This window comes from Haliotis asinina, chromosome 3 (assembly GCF_037392515.1).
Source record: "Haliotis asinina isolate JCU_RB_2024 chromosome 3, JCU_Hal_asi_v2, whole genome shotgun sequence".
NCBI classification, from domain to species: Eukaryota; Metazoa; Mollusca; class Gastropoda; order Lepetellida; family Haliotidae; genus Haliotis; species Haliotis asinina.
Window position 1 is genome coordinate 38606188 of NC_090282.1, and position 19701 is coordinate 38625888.

Consider the following 19701-nt stretch of genomic DNA (forward strand, 5'->3'; position numbering starts at 1 on the left):
GTTGAACATCATCCATGACTATGATAGGCATTTGATACGGGCTTTCCACAGATGTTCGAAACTTGTTCATATTGCAGTTGAGATAAGTTGAGACTTCAAATGGTATCGAACTCGTTTGCAAGAAAATAGAAAAACCTGTCACGTGTACCATGGAAGATGATCTTAGTAATTGGTGACTATGATGTACACTCCCAACACTTCCAACTAAGAATTACCACTCACATCACGTCGGAAGCTGAGTTTTATCACATCTAGGTCACTACTTGTTAATATATATCCTGTGTTGAGATGGAAAATGCGTTTTTGTTGTTATTTCTATGATACACATGTTTGCTTTTAGTTTTTTAAGGGGTTGTGGGGTAGCCAAGTGGTCAAAGCGTTCGCTCGTCACTCCTAAGGCCCGTGTTCGATTCCCGAAATGGGTACAATGTGTGAAGCCCGTTTCTGGTGTTCCCCGCCGTGTTAATAGTGGAATATTGCTTCATGCAGGGCTTGGTTTAGGGGTCTTATTTTTAAATTAATACCTTACACTTTGAGCCTTTGGCACAGGTAGTCATACCGACACAGTAATAGTTCTGTATCTGCGAAGACATGGCATTCTTCCAAATCAATCACAAGTATAAGTGGTCGCGAATGTGGAACAAGGAAAACAAGATGTCGACAGAAATCGCAAGACCTGTTACAAGAATCGTATAGTTGTGGAATTACGTTATTTAATATGGGACAATGACGTGAAGTGAAACCAATCACAGGCAAGCTCAAGACTCAAGGGTGGGAACACATCAGGGGAGATTTAAATTTGGGAGAATAACGCAGTGTGACACAAATAACAGACAAACTCAAGAATCTAGAGCGGGACACATCCTGTCAGGGGACAAACCTCTAAGTGAATAACACAAGCTTACACAAATCACAGCCGAACTCAAGGTACAAGGGCGGGAACACATCCTGTACTGCAGGAAGGGGGCACAACTCAGAGTTTCGACGCCTAATGCCACTCGACCGGTCGTGGCCCTCTTCTATTGATAAGGGTATATTTAGATGAACGCGTGATTGAAAAGAGGGCTTAACGCTACGACTATCACAATGTCTATAAATCAATGCAGGCTTAGATAGACGAAGATAGGATTGCTTTGTGGCACGAGACTCGGATTATCTGTCAACCGAAATCGCTACTCACAGATCCTCTTACTGGGCACACCTTTCATATATCGGAGGCTCTTGTAATCATTTTACTGGTACAAGAACAGATAATAGCAACTCCAACGACACTTACTATGGGCCAGTTCAAAGCCGTCGAGCTACAACAGACACCATCAACCAAGTTGTTCTAATCTGGAATCGCAAAAGTCATTTGACAGTCTGTCTCACAGTCCCTGTACCACACTATTTTGCCTACTGCCAAGCCTTTCTGCTGTGCTAAAGCCTTAAATGGAGCAAGTCTTGCTAACCTCGTGTTCCTCTGGATCTCTGATCTCTCTGAGGCTTCTTTTCAATTAAGATGGGTTTGTTGCTATCAAAATTATATATATTCAGAAACTAAGCGTTAGTCTAGTCCTATGAATGCATGTGGACTACCAGTTTCCACTGCCATCTACCTCGTTAGAACCTGTGAATCTTTGGCCAAATCACCTTGTTGTATTGGTAAAAACATGCTGTGGTGAAGAGGTCATGATTCAAGATGCCCACTGTTTGGGGTTCAGCCTTTACTTACTAAAAGCTTAAAGAGTATTTACGACCACATTCAAACGGTTCAGGTTTACGGTGTATATGTTATGTAACACACTCATCTGCTGAAATGAAGTCATAAGACGTGTGATACAAGATGCCCACTGTTTACGACAGTATTTACGACAACATTCAAACAGTTCAGGTTTACGGTGTATATGTTATGTAACACACTCATTTGCTGAAATGAAGTCATAAGACGTGTGATACAAGATGCCCACTGTTCAGGTTCCCGTCTTTAATTACCAGCTTCTTAAAGACTCAACGTTCAAACGGTTCAGGTTTATGGTGTATATGTTATGTAACACACTCATCTGCTGAAATGAAGTCATAAGACGTGCGATACAAGATGCCCACTGTTCAGGTTCCCGTCTTTAATTACCAGCTTCTTAAAGACTCAACATTCAAACGGTTCAGGTTTATGGTGTATAGGTTATGTAACACACTCATCTGCTGAAATGAAGTCATAAGACGTGTGATACAAGATGCCCACTGTTCAGGTTCCCGTCTTTAATTACCAGCTTCTTAAAGACTCAACATTCAAACGGTTCAGGTTTATGGTGTATATGTTATGTAACACACTCATTTGCTGAAATGAAGTCATAAGACGTGTGATACAAGATGCCCACTGTTCAGGTTCCCGTCTTTAATTACCAGCTTCTCAAAGACCCAACATTCAAACAGTTCATGTAAATATTGTTGTTCTTTAACCTACACTCAATATTCACGCTACGCGAGCACTACCAGGAAATAATCATGGACCAGACAACCAGTGATTGATAAAATGAACACAACCGAAGGCATGGGTGTAACGATGGCATGCAGTCAGCAAAGACATGAATCTGACCAGATGTATTCATACACCTTTAACACTGGTTGCCTAGGGGTGGTCTTAGGCTAGCAGTTAAAGCCAAGGGTCCTCGACCAAAGATCCCGTTGGATTCAGCACATGAGCCCAATTAGGAGATAAACATCATGTGTTGGCCAATTTCCGGGTGTCAGCCGGAGGTTTCAAATGAAATATTCCCGTGCTTCAAATACTCAATAACACCCGGAAATTGGCCAACACATGATGTTTATCGACATGGTAGCATCTTGAGTTGCTCATTTGTGACATCATTCTAACTTTACGTCACAATATGACTTGAATGACGTCACCACTGTTGATGAGACAACAAAACAATTGTTTACGTGTCAATACCCAGTGAATAGTCTTGCAGTTTCCGGGAATCTAACACCATTTGATCATGTTTTTCAACCAATCAGATTACAGAACACAGTGACTTTTGGTTTACAATGTGTTTGAAGCCCATTTCTGATGTGACATTGCTGGAATATGGCTGATAGCGGCGTTCGACCATACTCCCAAACTCATAGGCTGTCTGCAATCTATTCTTATCCCATATGGCAGGTTAACCCTTTGTCAGACCGCTTGATAATCAATTGTATCTTTGTTTATGGGTTGAAGAGTTGTCTGCCTTTGTATGTAAAATGATTTGCTACTTTGCCGGTAAATGATATCTCTTGTCGGGGGTGGTAGGCTAGCGGTTAAGGCCAAGGCTCCTTGGCCAAAGATCCTGCTGGATTCATCACATGGGTCAAACGTGTTTGAAGTCCATTTCTGGTGTCCCCAGTCGTGATCTTGCTGGAATATTGCTAATAGCGGCGTTAGATCATACCCCAATACTCATAGGTTGTCTGTGATCTATTCTTATCCCATATGGCAGGTTAAGCCTTTGTCAGACTGCTTAATAGTCAAGTGTATCTTTGTTTATGGGTTGAAGAGTTGTCTGTCTTTGTATGTAAAATGATTTGCTACTTTGCCGGTAAATTATATCTCTTGTTGGGCGTGTAAACTGGCGATATATGCTTCAGGGTCTGGTGCTTCGTCTCCTTCAAGGCCATGCTATTAGTGCACTGAAACATAAACTATTTGTGACATTTGATCCAAAACCCATTATCTTCATTACTCGTGAACACCATAATATGGATCCAGTTAACTGCAAGGCTAACTCACACAGTATATTCAGTCAGGTAGCAAACAAGCTATTTTCATTTGGGTATGGTCTAAAATATAATCAAACTTGTTTAATGGATAAAGATCATGTGCTATTTCCTTGGCAAAATATATATAAATCTTGGCAATCTTGTATTTTTGTTGTTGAAATAATATAAGCACTGTTTTGTGTATGAGTATATTAAGTGACAAGAACTTGAAAGTAAAATGCTGATCTGAAAACAAACAATTCATCACTAGTTTCATAAGGCTGTATAAAAACAATTAAATTTTCTCCCGCACAATTTTTTCAAAAGTGACAAGGGTGGTAGGACTGTATTTTAAATTTTTGATAAAATACAGTGATGAGGGAGGAACACATTTTTATTTTTTAGTCTCAGAAACACAGCTTGGGAAGTTGAGTATGTGTTAATGAGTTGTAGATTCAGTCACACTCGTTCTTATAGACACTCATTCTTATAGTGGACAAACAGATGATCAGGACACAGCGAAGTCAAAATTATTTTTTTTAAATAGCAATAAAAAACTGTTATGTGCACAAATAAAAGTGATGCGCCAATGCCTGAGAAACATTTCTCTTTATTGTATTTAGCCTATATACTTCCAAACCCCATGCTTTTAAGTTCAACAGTGCAGTCAATTATCCTTTACACTGCACATTAACAATTACAACTGGTATTTAATTTCTTTAAAAAATACGAGGCAACTTTATGATTTTCCTGAATTCATTTTGCGAAATGTATTCCTTGTCCATACTGATACCTTTTACATACATAAACCAATTTCTTAGTAAAGTACAAAGCACCTATCGTTTGGCTAGAGTCTCATCTGGGACACTGATTCTCTGTACTGACACCCAATCACAAGTGAGAATTGGCACTGCTCCCAGATTCACAGGCTATGTCATCTGACTGAATCCTTCATAACTCCATGGAGGAAATGTAATTAAATCAGTGTTCACACTCAGCCACTCTTGTTGTTCGTTTGCTCCAGACTTGATCTCACATCTTTCAATACATAGTTCTGTTCTTTAAACCCTGCTTTGTAAAACTATTTTAACAGACAGAAACTACAATGGCATTGAATGCTGTAGGTTAATGACTGCAAAACAACAATTTCTCCCATTCAAAGTACATTTGGACAGAAAACAAAAGGTGTCTTTGGTACACCTTTTAATACAGAAATATATACAGTAAAGACTCCATTTTGATACGTGTAAAATACAAATGCAGACAAGGTAAACCTTCAAGTCAACATTCACCACATAATACTGTACAGACGGTGTCACAAAACCAACAATCAAACTGACTTGGATAGCTCAGTATAATCCAGTCCTATCACATCAGCTTGATGTTGGAGTACAAACCAGACTGATTCAGGCCTTCAGACCTTTCCAACTTTTGTGATGTCAAAAAAGACCATCTGGGTTTGGTGCTCACAAACATAAACACCATCACAGCGAGTCACAGCTTTCTGGTACACCAGATTGATGCAACCTGCATAGAGAATTACAGTGTCTTTGATAACATTGGGATTACCCTTGATGACACAAATATCTTCAGGTAAATCTGTACCCTCACACAAGTCTTGTATACTGGTAAGTCCACATCTCTCATCACACCATGCGTTTTGTAATAAGTCAGCATTATTCCAGCTATCTCCTCGCTTAAACCAGACCAAGCTGGTTGCTGCATCAATTTCCCATGCTGTCATATCTCCTTCACATCCTGCCTTAGTCTCTCCACCGATGGCCACACTGCATGTTGCAGCACTTGTAGAACGTTGTCATTGGCTCATCTGCTGACCGCGTTTGTATCTGCATGAAGAATGCCCGAGGATGGTCACACTTTGGACATTGTTCTGAAAAAACAAAGAGATGGAAATTTGATATGGTTTTATTCAACAGAATGATCAAAGTCATAACTCCCATTCTTTAAAACAGTGTGCGTGAATGAGTTTAGTTTTATGCCACACTCAGCAATATTCCAGCTATATGGCAGTGGTCTGTAAATAATCGAGTAAGGACCAGACAAATCAAATGATCAACAGCATGAGCATCGATCTGCGCAAATGGCAACACATGACATGTGTCAACCAACCCAGCGAGCCTGACCATCCAATCCCATCAGTTGCCTCTAATGACAAGCATCGTCACTTTTACTAGCAAGCATAGGTTGCTGAAGACCTAACCTACCAAGGATCTTCACAGTTCTCTTAAAAACAGACTTATGACAGTTGTAACACTAACATTGCTACAATTAAATACAGCCTAGTGGTGCCATTTACCACACATGATATGACATGGTAGTTGTGTACCACACCATGGTCAAGCACATTTCAGCTGTATGGACTTCTGAGCAGCAACAAATTGATGCTCATGCTGTTGATCAATGGACTGTCTTGTCCAGACTTAGTTATTTACAGACTGCCACCATATTGCTGGAATATTGCCGAGTGTGGCCTTATACAACAAAGCAACCAATCCAAGTTGAAATTTTTATGAACAGTGTTAGATAAGGATAGGAAAATTCAGAATCAAAAAGAAACTTTTTCACTTGTAACTAAAAGACCAAGAAATATTCATCATTTTCTTGTCACCACTGTTAGGGGAATACTCATACAGGAAGGCTATGCATATGATTTCTAAAAATATACTGTTTTCATTATGAGGTTTTTTAATTGATTCATAATGAATATTTTAAACTACACAAATTCAAGTAAATGGTTATGTAACTGATAAATGTATGTAACTGATACATTAACATCAATAGCTAGTAAGATATAATAATAAGTAAAAAATTAAAAAACATAAATGTATAAAAACAAATAACTGTATTAAATAGCAAAAATATCACCAACTTAAAAACATTTATGAGGAGGCTTATGAGTTCTTTACATTGATGATTGATGATCCACACAGGAATTCCATGAAAATATGATTATTCAAATGTTGTTTTTTTTAAATCACTGAATCTTTTAAAATGCTGTTTTATGATTTTGTAATTCAATGCTTTATTAATTTATATTAATATGTTTGCACTGATTTGTATACAAATATTTAAAGCTAATATGCATAATGTAAAAATCTGTATAAATGCAACACGTTCAAGTCAAATAATCAAAATACTTAGTCAGTGACTTCACTGAATGGTTATTTTATCATTTAAAAAAAAACAAAAAAACATACATAAAACAAAGAAATTAGAGGCATCATTCAGTGAAAGAATGGTCACAGTAATATAAATTTAATGTTTGTTCATATATGGTAAATTTCACATCTCACATGGAATTAATTCTTGATTGTACACTATACTCCTACCCTTCTTAGACAACACACTGAGTCGCAGTGGTAGAGGAACTTTGCCAGCCGTCTGTGAACGACATCGAGATGCACCATACTTTTCCTCAATAGATGCCAAAAACTTGTCCATCAACTCCGACATTGTTGATGAGAAGATTCTCTTGTCCAAAACAATCACTAATCTGATTACAAGTTGAGCGGCTCATAAACACACTTCACGTCCTTCTAACTCAGCACGTCCTAACTCTTTGATATCACTGTGCATATACTCCATCAAAACTTTGAATGACATCTTCTTTGGAAACAGAGCAAAATAGAACAACAACAATGACTTCAAGAATGCACAAGGACCACCTCCTGGTTCAGTACAGTGTGACATAGCAAACAGATTCCAGACAAATAGCTACACAATCCCATACACAACTCAATATATCCACAGTTTCAGATCCTCCATAAAGTTTTTCCTTTGAGACCTGTTTCTGTCACTCCAGGATGAAAGCAATCCCTAAGTTGGTCCATACAACGCATTCTTCTGTTGTTTCTCTTGAGTCCAGCAATATTCCATAGATCAAATCACAATTCTGAATCTAAACGTCAAACACATGAATACTCCTATAAAAACGTCAGCTTCATTTACATATCATATTACCCATAATCGATCCAAGTTCAATGTGGCCATTAAATAAATTCACAGCCATTCGTCTATTGTATATTTGTAACAATGCTCAGAGAAACCGAAATGCTTCGATATACAAACACTTTGTAGTAGAGAACTGCTGTATTTGCCTTCTGTAGAGGTATTTGTCTGGATTATACTGCTTGTAAACCTGCATTATCTACCTATTTCCTGTGAAATGTTAAGCCGATTGTACTCCAAGTGATCGAGATCAATATACAACTGACAACTCTCATCAGTTGGCCATTACTCTGTCGTCTGCTGAAAGGCAGCCATTGTGCCAGAATGAACAGACGTCTGCTTTTTCAGACGCTTTTCAGATTATATAAAGCAGCTTTGGAAATAATGAGTGACATTTATGATCAATGATAAGCCTTTTCCAACTATATCTACCAACAAATCATCAACACACATACATTTGTGACCTCAAGCATTACCAGGTTACAGGTAGAGGTCAGGTGTTTCTGTTCAGCTCAAAGAATGTGCGAAATATTCTTCAATGGGGTATTGTATTCCCTGGGTAGTGTCACATGTATCTCATCAAGCCTCAGAGCATCACTTGATCTTCATAATACAGTCTAATGAACAAGTCAAATATGTCTTTCAAAATGAACATCCTCTACATTTCAATGGATAAATGGTTCAGCTTATACAACTGCTGTGTTTTCATTGGGTAAATCTCCGAAGTTATCAAGGTAGCCAAATGATAACAAGTGACCAACATCATTTTTATTTTCAAAACACTTTATAGCTATATAAATTACTTATTATTCAACCACTTACTTGTCAACAATGATTAGCTGATATGAAATGCTTCCAATATCTGTATTGGATATACACCATATGTCTGGTGCTGATGGGACACAGTCTAGGTCAGTTTTGTAATAGAGGAACAGTGAAAACTGAAAATCAGTTTTTGCAACTTAACTTTTAAGATACTTTTTCAATACTCGCCAGCACCAGAAGCTCCTCTTATAGTAAAGTATTTGCCAAAATCACACCTTACTAAAATGTAGCTAATGCAGTGAAACACTGGACTTAAGATTCTCTTTCAGCTGTTTGTTCCCCATTTTCTAAACATGTCTGCATTGTCAGCTCACTTGGGTGCATATGATATTTGTCTGATGTAAAGATAGTGTTTCAGAACTACAGCCATATATAAGACATGCCTCTTTTAAACATTGTGTGATTTGCAAAATAACCCTTCTACAATGAAAGATGTGACACTTTGAATATTGAATGACTTGCAAAATAACCCTTTTACAATGAAAGATGTGACACTTTAAAGTTTAATCTATATCTGTCTGTTTAACTCTTAGTACCTTTACTTTTAGCCCTTGGAAAAAGCCCCTGAAAATAGGTCATAATGGGATTGTTATGTTGATGATTTAACCCTTGTCATGTATTTTTGACTATATAAACCTTGACCGAGACAAAGAAAGGTCAGACATGTCACGTCCCACCTTCAGTGATTGCTGACATGGTTAGAGTTACTAGTGAGTGAGTCAATGTTATCGCCAGTGTTTTTGTGTTTTTCCCAATGGCAGAGATCTGTATATGATGAACTCCATACAAATTTACATTTGACATATCACAACTTTTGCTTCTAAAAAAGAACATTTATCACAACATCACAACTTTCAAATGACAGAACTGGATGGACAGTGAGTAAGTTTAGTTTTATGCCACACTCAGCAATATTCCAGTTGTATGGCGGCAGTCTGCAAATAATTGAGTCTGGATCAGATGAACCAGTGATCAACAGCATGAACATCAATCTGCAAAACTGGGAATCGATGTCATATGTCAACCAAGTCAGCAAGTCTGACCCTCCAATCCCGTTAGGCATCTCTTACGAAAAGCATGGGTTACTGAAGATCAGTTCTAACCTGGACCTTCATGTGTCAACACAGAAAGAACAGGTTTCATGTTACAGATGATTGATATCAGGAGTAACTAAATAATATGAAGGGATCATGAAGATTATTTTACATACAAACACAAAACTTGCCCATAACTTAACAATTTCCTGATATGTTATCACAACGATTTCAAAAGATGTAATAATTAAATGTGGATCAAATTGCATGTAAAGTGAACCCACGTTACCAACCATAAATAACCACACAGACACCAGGTCCAATTTACCAAAATGTGTACCCACATTTTACATTTGTTTGTTTAATGTTTAACTCTGCACTCCCAGCAATTTCCCAGTTTTCAGAGTCAGTATGGACCAGGCAATCTAGTGATCAACATCATGAACACTGATGTATGCAGTTGGGACACAATGACATGTGTCAACCAAGTCAGTGAGCTGACCATCTGATCCTGTCAGTATCCTCTAATGACAAGCATGGGTTACCGAAGACCAACTCTAACCCAGATCTTCAAGTTACTACACTTAATGAGGTTTAACTGTACTCCTTCTTTGAAATAAACTTACAATCATCAGAGCACTAAGACTTCATTGTGTAGGTAGATCCTGAAGGTGGTCACAAGAGTGAGTGAGTGAATGATTGAGTGAGTTTAGTTTTATGCCTCACTCAGCAATATTCCACCTGTATGGTGCCAGAATGTAAATAATCAAATCTGAACCAGACAGTCCAGTCATCAACAGCATGAGCATCAATCTGCACAAACGGGAACCAATGACATGTGTCAACCAAGTCAGCGAGCCTGACCACCTGATCCCATTAGACGCCTCTTACCACAAGCATAGTTGTAGTAACTCTATGCACCCTTGACTGTTTGTGCGTCCATATCCAGATGACACAGATCTGTGTTCATGCTCTCATCCATTGGTTATCATGCCTGGCCTCATTATTTGGAGGCTTCTGTGCAGTAACTGTAATACAGCAGACTGTATTTTCATTCTACATGCTAATGAACCTGTCCACAAGAAAAACACCACCTGTTCTAGACTGATTTTTTTACAGACTGGCAACATACAGCTGGAATATTGCTGAATGCTGCATTTAACAACAAACAAACAAAACCAAGTATCACAACAGTCTGCAATCCAATGAAACCTTATACCAGCCTTTTATTTATTCTTTGAACAATTTTTCTGAGGTGCCAGGTGAAACCCTTATGTAATGGTAGGTTAATTCTCAACAACCATACATGAGGCAAGCCTTTTTACTTCTGTCTGTGTTTATATAATATTCCAATCTCAAATACTAAACAACCTGATTGAATGCTTTCAAGCCTACTTCAAGGAAATGACTCACAGACCTTAGCATTTGATACTGATATGTTTTCATGCAATACAGCCATGAATCCTGGCAGTAAACACCATATACACTGCACACTCCAGAAGCCTGTGCCTAGTTATACATGAATGCACGGTAAACATGCTTATGTATACTGGGTGTGGCAATAGTAAAGTATTTACAGTGACAGCACTTGGTTTTATAAAGGGCTGGATACCTGTAAAGATTTGCTTGAATGAGTGAGTGAGTTGTCTTATTTGCTGCTCTAACCAGAATGTCAGTTGTAAGGCAGGGTGATTGAGTGAGTTTAGGTTTACACCGCACTCAGCAATATTCCAGCTATATGGCGGCGGTCAGTAAATAATCAAGTCTTGACAAGACAATCCAGTGATCAACAGCACGAGCATTGATCTGCACAATTGGAAACCGATGGGTCAATCAAATCAGCGAGCCTGATGACAAGCATAGTCGCCTTTTATGGCAAGTATGGGTTCCTGGAGGCCTGTTCTACCCCGAACCTTCATGGGTCTTGTACAAAGAGACCTTAGCGCTAAGGGGACTGTAATTCCCATACCTCAACACATACTATGGTAGTCTTATCACACTAAGGTTGTTTTGAACGAAAGTACCATGGTGTTTATCCAAGATTCTCAAATAAAAGGCTCTGGCAGGCATATGGGAAGAGAATGTTGTCTGTTCCTAAATTGGATTGTAGTTAGTGTTTTTGTGAATTCATATGTGCTTTAAAATAAAGATTTGCTCTCAAGTTTCAATGCATTATTATTGTTGTTGTTATTGGTCTTGTTATCAGTTTAATACAGCTCATTACAACAAAGCCAAACATCAGAAGAAGACAAATCCCCCTGGACCCCACTTGTTTGACAGCACCATCTGCTGACAGTTACTTAAGTCCAACTTGATTACAAAATTTCTGTCTAATCTGTCCATTAATTGCCAAGAGTAGTTATTGGGCTACCAACACAACAACATGGACTTGGCTTCGGGACTTTGTACATCTATGTGAGGTGGGAACTGAAAAGTTTTTTATTGCAACTGGACAGTATTTACTGATACTCACAAGAAACATGGAGTTGAATTCTGACACAAAGTCTCTACAAATCCTTGTACATTGAGTGATTTCAATGCGAGGTGAAAACCAACAAGATGCAGGTCTTGTGCGTTTAGTGACACAAGAGACCATCATCAGAATGGATGGGGCACCTGGCATAAAAAGAATTGTGGTCCCATTCAACAAATTTACATTAGAATGTATGGTGGACCCAGAAGCATATACACTAAGAATATTAACTTGATCAACATTTGCTCTACTTTTTTTCGATTACCAGTTTTCAAAGTGCAGTATTTCTAGTGTTTCCCACCATGATATCGTTGAAGTATTGCAAAAAGCGTAAAACCAAACTCACTCACTCACAACTGCAGTGGAACTTGTACTAATGCATTTGAACACACTGAACATTTTGAAAACACCATGCCATCACTTTTCAAAATCCACCACGTCTGCGAGACGTTCTGACTTTCTAGCATGTGTAGGCAGTTTGCCTCCACTTGAGAACATCACACTGATGTACAGTCGCAGAACGCCAGATAGATTTAGCACATGTGGGAAATGTACCAAATGTATTTTTGGGGAGTGGGTGTTATGAATTTTGAGTGGGTATTTCACTTTCTGTTACCCACTGCTTTCAAATTTGTGTATATACTTTCAAATTTGAGTATATACTACTGACTATGTTTACTAAGGAGGTATGTACTGCCTTCTGTCATCCTTAGTCAGAACCAACATAAATATTTGTAACTGATTCCATAAGAAATCACCCAACTTACAGTGCAACACTAGTCCTAAACTAACAGCACCACTTGATAGCAACCGATGTCTTTTTCATTACACAAGAGATTATTAAAAATTTCTTCCATACTTTTTGTGTATCTAGCATTTTAAATGCATAATTGGTATGCAACAATAAATTTTCAATGTCCTTATAGAATATTTCTATGTATATTTTGTCTGGATATGCAGCTTATCAAGATCTCTGCATTCCATCTTTGCTCAACTAGAAAATGATTGTACCACTAATAACTGTGAGTGAAAACAACTATGACAGAAACATTAGAATTAATATTAATAGCAATGGTGAATATGATACCAATAATTCATCCACACTCACAACAGTTGAATGAAAATCTAAATGAATCCACATGAAAAGAAATGCAGGAAAATTAAGGGCTACCTATGCAATCATGTCCAGAATTTGTATTATCTGGTTGCCTATCTCTGAAGTACAGAAGTTAGACATTCAGATAATGTGTAGCATTTCTTTTCTAAATATGAACTATCATCTTCCAAGTCTGTCTGACATCTGCTGGTTGTGTAGAATAAATATATAAATAAAAATCACAAGATGCCATTTTAAATGTTTTGTGCTAATTATATATTGGCTTGTCTTTTTCCTTTTACCAGTGACTACATTGAAAATAGTACTTAAGGCACAAATGGAAGCTTATATAAACTTTTTATAATTTATTTATAAACTTTGGGTAATTTATTTATAAACTTTGGGTAATTTATATACAAAGAAAAAAGGGCAAGAACAGGAACAGATAATTTTTTAAAAAAAATTAATTAAATGGAGTTGTTTGTTAAATGAAGACATTTACCTGTCTTGCATTTCAGTATGCGTCAGATGTGCTAGTAATCGTTCTCCTGATAAGTAATAATATCAAAGATGTTCTCATAAATATGACAGTTACATTAATGCCCAATTTGAATAAAATGTAGCTCAAGGTTCTTATAGTTGATCACTCTTTCAAACAGTCAGCAAAAATGTTGTCACCTTGTACACAGTAGGACTTAGTTTAGCCAGTATCAAATCAGATCTATTATATTAAGTGTTTGTAAAAAACATTATCACTTTGACTAAACTGTTTATTTTTTTCTGACAAGCTATTGATATCAAAGAAGAAAGTGAGATGGTGAACCATGTGTTAGGCTGTGGGAGCTGACAAGTTATCAAGAGTAATGCCCCTTACATGATCTTTCCTCTGTCACTTTTTCCCTCCCACAGCAGATTTTCATTAAGGAGGTGATGTTGACTCTTAACGAAGAAGCATGTACAAAGTGGATGCTATCACCCCACCCAACATACTCCATTCCTCCTCTCCTCAAGAATTTGTACTAATAAGTGACCCCCTACCCTGCCATCCTCCAATAAATCTCTGCTATACCCTGGATGCATCTACAGCCCAATGAATCTATTACCTCCCTTTGCTGAATTTTTATTCAATCAGGTGTCTACACTGGGAAGTTGAACGTATCAATCACACCTCACTTTCACTTCTTCAAATATCTAAGTGATTAAACTTGGCAACACAAATGATGCAGAGGTTCTCTGAACAGGGTATTAGGAATTCATACATACATTTTTGTTAAAGTTTTAAACCTGTCAATTTGTCTTGATGATTTCGCCCTAATCTGAGTTGCAAAGTGAACAAACTTTCTCAGCTGCGACTGCTATCTTTTTTACACTGGCAAGCTTGGTTGTAACGGCGGCTTAGATCCTTGGCTGCTATGAGAATGCAGAGCCACTCAAGGGAGGTAACAAAATTATCATTATTATCATCACTATTACCCGTAGATGCATTCAGGGTACAGTGGAGATTTATCAGAATGTATACCCTGGAGATATTGGGGATGTTAACTTTCATGTCTTGTACAAAATCAATGACAACCCCCTAGCATATGAGTAAAAATGACACCCGCTACCTCCCCAGAACAAAATGGGCGACCCCACTTAAATCATCAACACCAAAAATAGCCATAAATCCTGCTGCCTATAATTTCAAACATGTATACATTAATGACTTTTCTGTATCTATGAATCACAGACCTATAAACTGGATGAAACCAAATCACAAGTACATGAATCAAATGTCAACAAATGGTTCCTGATCTAGGGAAATCTAAAGGGTAGGGCATTTTAAATTAACACTAAGGAAGCGATCAGACTGAGTCAGCAATGCAGGAACGAGAAATCCTGTGAGAAGGAAAAACCCTGAAAACTTCTAGCAGTCTGTTGCATGGTAACCACAGCTGTAAATAAATACCTGTAAATAATTTTATAAAGTTGGATACAGGTGGGTGGAGGTGAGAGTTGTCATGGAGTTATCATATTTTCCTTGTTTGACAACCAGGCAATGCTGCCAGGACTCAAAATAAATTCAGACAAGACTGTACTAATGTAAATCTGTTGTATAAAGTAAATCTGAAGTTCTTATGGGTTGTTTTACTTGACAACAGAGCAAAAAGGAATAAACTTCACCTAACCTAACAGAAATGTTACCAGCCACAGGACAGCGGACTAGGGCCTTCCACAGTCTAAGTAAACTTAGTCTCAGTGTATTTCGTTACACTCCACCACTGAGTCTAACAAAACCTAGCAGAAGGTCGCGTCAGGTAACCTTTGAGCAACCAATGACAGTCCTGTCAAACAAGAGACGGTTAAATAGATTTAACCAATCAAACAACGGCTACTATTTAGGGATTGGTTTGACTTTCAAAATATTCAGGTTACCGACACAGATCTCTCCACAAACAAAAACCTGCATATAACACAGCTATTTGACCAGCTGTATATACGCTTTGGGGGTTCTGTTGACTTGGTTACCATTAGCCAATATTTCCGCAAGATGACATCCTTGAATATTGCCAAAAACATTATTTTCAGGGACTGTTTACTCACCGTTGTCATGGTTGTAATGTGCGCCGTGTGCATCACCCGGAAGTTATCGTACACTAAATAGCATTCGGAATCGTTCGGGTACGAACCTTTTCGAGATAAAAAGTTCAAAAGGTATGTGCGAATGTGCACTTTCGCGATTTGGTAAGCTGTGTTCTGATTGGTCAGTCTCAAAGGTTACCTGACGTGACCTCCCATAAGGTTTTGTTAGACTCAGTGGTTGAGTGTAACGAAACGTACTGAGGATAAGTTTACTTAGACTGGGGCCTTCCAGGCACTTGTAGTATCTGTATATAATTCTTACAGAGCCATCTAATACACGAAGACAAAGCCATCAGACAAACAAAATTAAACATCAGAGCCATCTTGTAAGACTATCTGACAAACATTCAGATACGGTCCAGGCACTGGATCAAAGTCAAACTTGTTGCCAAGGAAACATAATATATATGCTACAAATCTGCTAAGAGCAACAGGCACCAATTTAGAGCGCAAATCTTCATTAACATAATGAAAGAAAAGCAAGATGTCTCAGATATGTACATGATGTACTCTTGTAAAAACAATATACGAACTGAATAAACATATTTTTGCCATGAAGGTGCGGTGGCTCACAGCATTCGCTGATCATACCAATGACCTTGGTTCCTTTCTCCATACAAGAACCATGTTCACGTCCATTAATCCTGGTGTCCCCCACAGTGACACTGCTTGCTAACAGCTGCGTCAAACCATACTCACTAACTCTTGCCATGGAACAGTGATATAATAAAACATCCCTAAATGGCAGAAGATAAATGTTTTTAACCCAGTTTTTGTGTGTTCTACGTTTCATTAATGGACATCCAACTTCAGGATACAGCAAAAAATTATTATAGATGGACGGACTAATGGAGAAACAGACAGGCAAGTTAATTTCTACAATATTTTATATTACACACCAGGAGACAAACACAATATAAGGCCCTACCTGCCGTAGAGTCAACATTTTCCCAGGCCTCAGCTCCACCAAGTACATCATCCACCTCCTTCAACTTGGGGTACTTTTTGTGAGATATCTGAAAAACATGATGGTGAAATAGACTTTTGTCATGACATGGCCAAGAGATCAAACCATCAACTTGCCGCTCCATTGGCAGACACATAAACTTCATCACAGATGTGGTGAGACCCTTAGATATGCTGGAAACAAAAGAATCGGCAACACTGCCAACGTTTCTCTGGAAGACAGAAGATAAAACACTGATTCTTGTTGTCTGATGCACACAAAAATCTGCAGATTCTCTTCCATGCATCCACTGGCATGGGATCTTGAGTCATATTGTATATTGTCTGTTGTGAGTCTACAGACTAATGAGTTCTAGATCATGGGTTTTCAAAACAATCAGATTAACACCTATATAATACTCTGAATATAATCCCTGATTTAGTTTCACTGACTCATTTATACTGATTAACATATAATGATGTTTACCATGTTATATCTTTGAAGGTAATGAAAACTGCAATACATCACAAAGGCATGTCACTAAGTATGATGTTAAAAGTGTAAGGCTACTTTACAAGGACATTATCATTTAAGGAAGTCCTGGTACTGCCATTGGTAGCTCAAGGAGGGATGACAGGAGAACAGACTGAGGACATTTGTGAGTGATAATAGCCAGAAAAATTCATTTCATTTTTTTTTTCATTTATCATCAAAACTATACTTTTGGAAGTAATTTGTAATCAGCATGATAATGCACTGTATTTCAAACCAAGCCAACCAAACAGTAACAAAAATATTATTTGAGATTCTTGAATGTCAAGCATTCTCTTCCCTCAGACGTTACTCCTGTCTTATCTTCCTACATAACAAAATGTAGGAAGATACGAACAAGTAACCTCTGTTGGAAGAAAATGCTTGAATGTCAATTTTGGTATTTTCATAGAGAATGGAAACTAAACACTAAAAACTTAGACTGTGCAATGCTAGGGAGCTCAGAATACCACACAGGAAAACGGCACCTAAGTTGCACCTCTGAAGTCTGGCAGATGTTTATTCATCTAATCTAACTCCATTTAAATATGATCAGTTGCTTTCAATGCATGCCTAGTCATGTGAGATGAGACAGTCATACAATTACAGATACGTGCTGCATATGTTTACATTTTAAGGCAAATTAGCTAGGACGTCATATACATGTATAGCAAAGTTAACAATCATGACTGATAATGATCTGCCTTAAGGAAACATAAGGACATCATCATCATGAAGACATTACTGTGGCATGTATTTTTCCTAACATTGTCAGACAAGTCGGTCAGTTTCACCATATGAATAGACCACACATTTTGATGAAGGCTGAGTCAATATCAGAAGATGGGCAACTGACTTGCTTCAAAACCTGTCAAACAGATCTGTCTAATTTACCAACATGTTCTACAAATAGTGTCTGTCACACACATTTTGTCTCCTAGTATATCTTACAAGTTGGACCCTTGAAGATTTGGGTTAGAAGTGGTCATCAGCATGAGAGGTGATCAACGGAATCAGGGGGTCAGGCTTGATGACTTGGCTGATACATGTAATCATATCCCGGTCACATAGAACGATGCTTATACTGTTGATCACTGGATTGTCTTATCCAAACTTGATTATTTACATTAAGCTGGAATATTACTGAGGGCGGCCTTAAACAACAATCAATCTTTCATTTTGAATAACTACTAAATTGCTGTCTGGATGGAGCATATCTCATATTGAGAGTAACCTTTACATATCCCTTTTAGACCTACCTTTAGAATACCACAAAATTTAAAAACATGTCATAATACTCTATTACGTAATTGCAGGTGATTTTGTTGAAAAGCATGTTCTTGAAACAATGCCCAATGATGCCGGCATAGCAACAAGGTCGTAAAGCTCGGCGAGTGCATATAAGCTCCACTCACTGATGTTCATCTCTAGCCGTCATCTCATTGCAGAAACCCAACGATATGGCAAGTTTCCAGTAGTAGTTCACCAGCGAAATGCAAAATTTTTCGACACCTGGCACCTGACATCAACATCATTTTCAGTTTGAACTATATTGGCTCATTCCACACATGGTATCTTGTAGACTACGAAACAAGACGATTGTGCCAAATAGTATCAGGGAAATTCGGCTACCATCAGTAGATTGAAACCACAAGACACCAAGTCTACCCGTAACCTTCATAATTGTCCGCAACTTTATTCGACTCTCTCCGTTTATTTCTGTGATGTCACAGGAATAACTAGCTAAATTTCCACAATGTGCAACAATGTGGATGTAGCTCAGTCGGTTAGCTGTTTTGCTAACAATCCGATGGTCGTGATTCTCACAAACTGGTTGCCCGTCTCAGTGACATGTGACCTACGGCTGAGAACATCCTCACGAGAATTGTGATACTAAATTCTAAAGGTGCTCCCCCTTTAATACAGAAATTTTACTGAATCTTCTGTACTTTTTAAAAATCGCATACTTTACCTGGCCTCAAACATTCAAAGTCGCCTACTCGGAATGAAATCTACAATTTCGAAATCATATAGATAACGACTTTTAGAGATATTTGATACAGTAATGATAAACACAATATTATATTATACTACTACACCTTTCTTGTGATGTTCTGTATGTACGGACAGGTATTGCACGCGAATCGCAAACACTTCGGTCCCTCTTCCACAACTAAAACGTTAGCACATATTGGACAAAATGTCAACATGTTTGTAATTGTCTGAGTGTTTGACCACTCTACTAACACTGAGTGACGAAATGATCACGTTGTTTTGAGTAAAGTGAAGTAAACTTTGCCTTCCAGTAAATGATAACAAAGTAAAAACATGTCTTAGATGTGACTATTGTTAGAATTACGTTTTGAGGAAATATATTTTACCGGTCTATTCAAATTTTTAAACTATTGCTATATTATCTTCTCATCTTTTATGTTTCGAAATACCCGTAAGAGCTATCGAGCTTATCATCACAAACATGTCATCAACAATA

General features: G+C 37.9%; 1 protein-coding gene across 1 annotated transcript; it reads right to left on the minus strand.

Annotated features, from left to right (window-relative positions):
- Positions 1 to 4306: 4306 nt before the first annotated feature.
- On the minus strand, positions 4307 to 19538 carry LOC137276814 (DNA-directed RNA polymerase III subunit RPC10-like). Its single transcript, XM_067808459.1, has 3 exons — positions 19310 to 19538; positions 16662 to 16749; positions 4307 to 5605 (listed from the first exon to the last, which is right to left on the minus strand). Exons 1-3 carry the CDS (start codon positions 19418 to 19420, stop codon positions 5478 to 5480), a joined length of 327 nt encoding a protein of 108 aa, XP_067664560.1. The 5' UTR covers positions 19421 to 19538; the 3' UTR covers positions 4307 to 5477.
- Between the last annotated feature and the right edge of the window lie 163 nt (positions 19539 to 19701).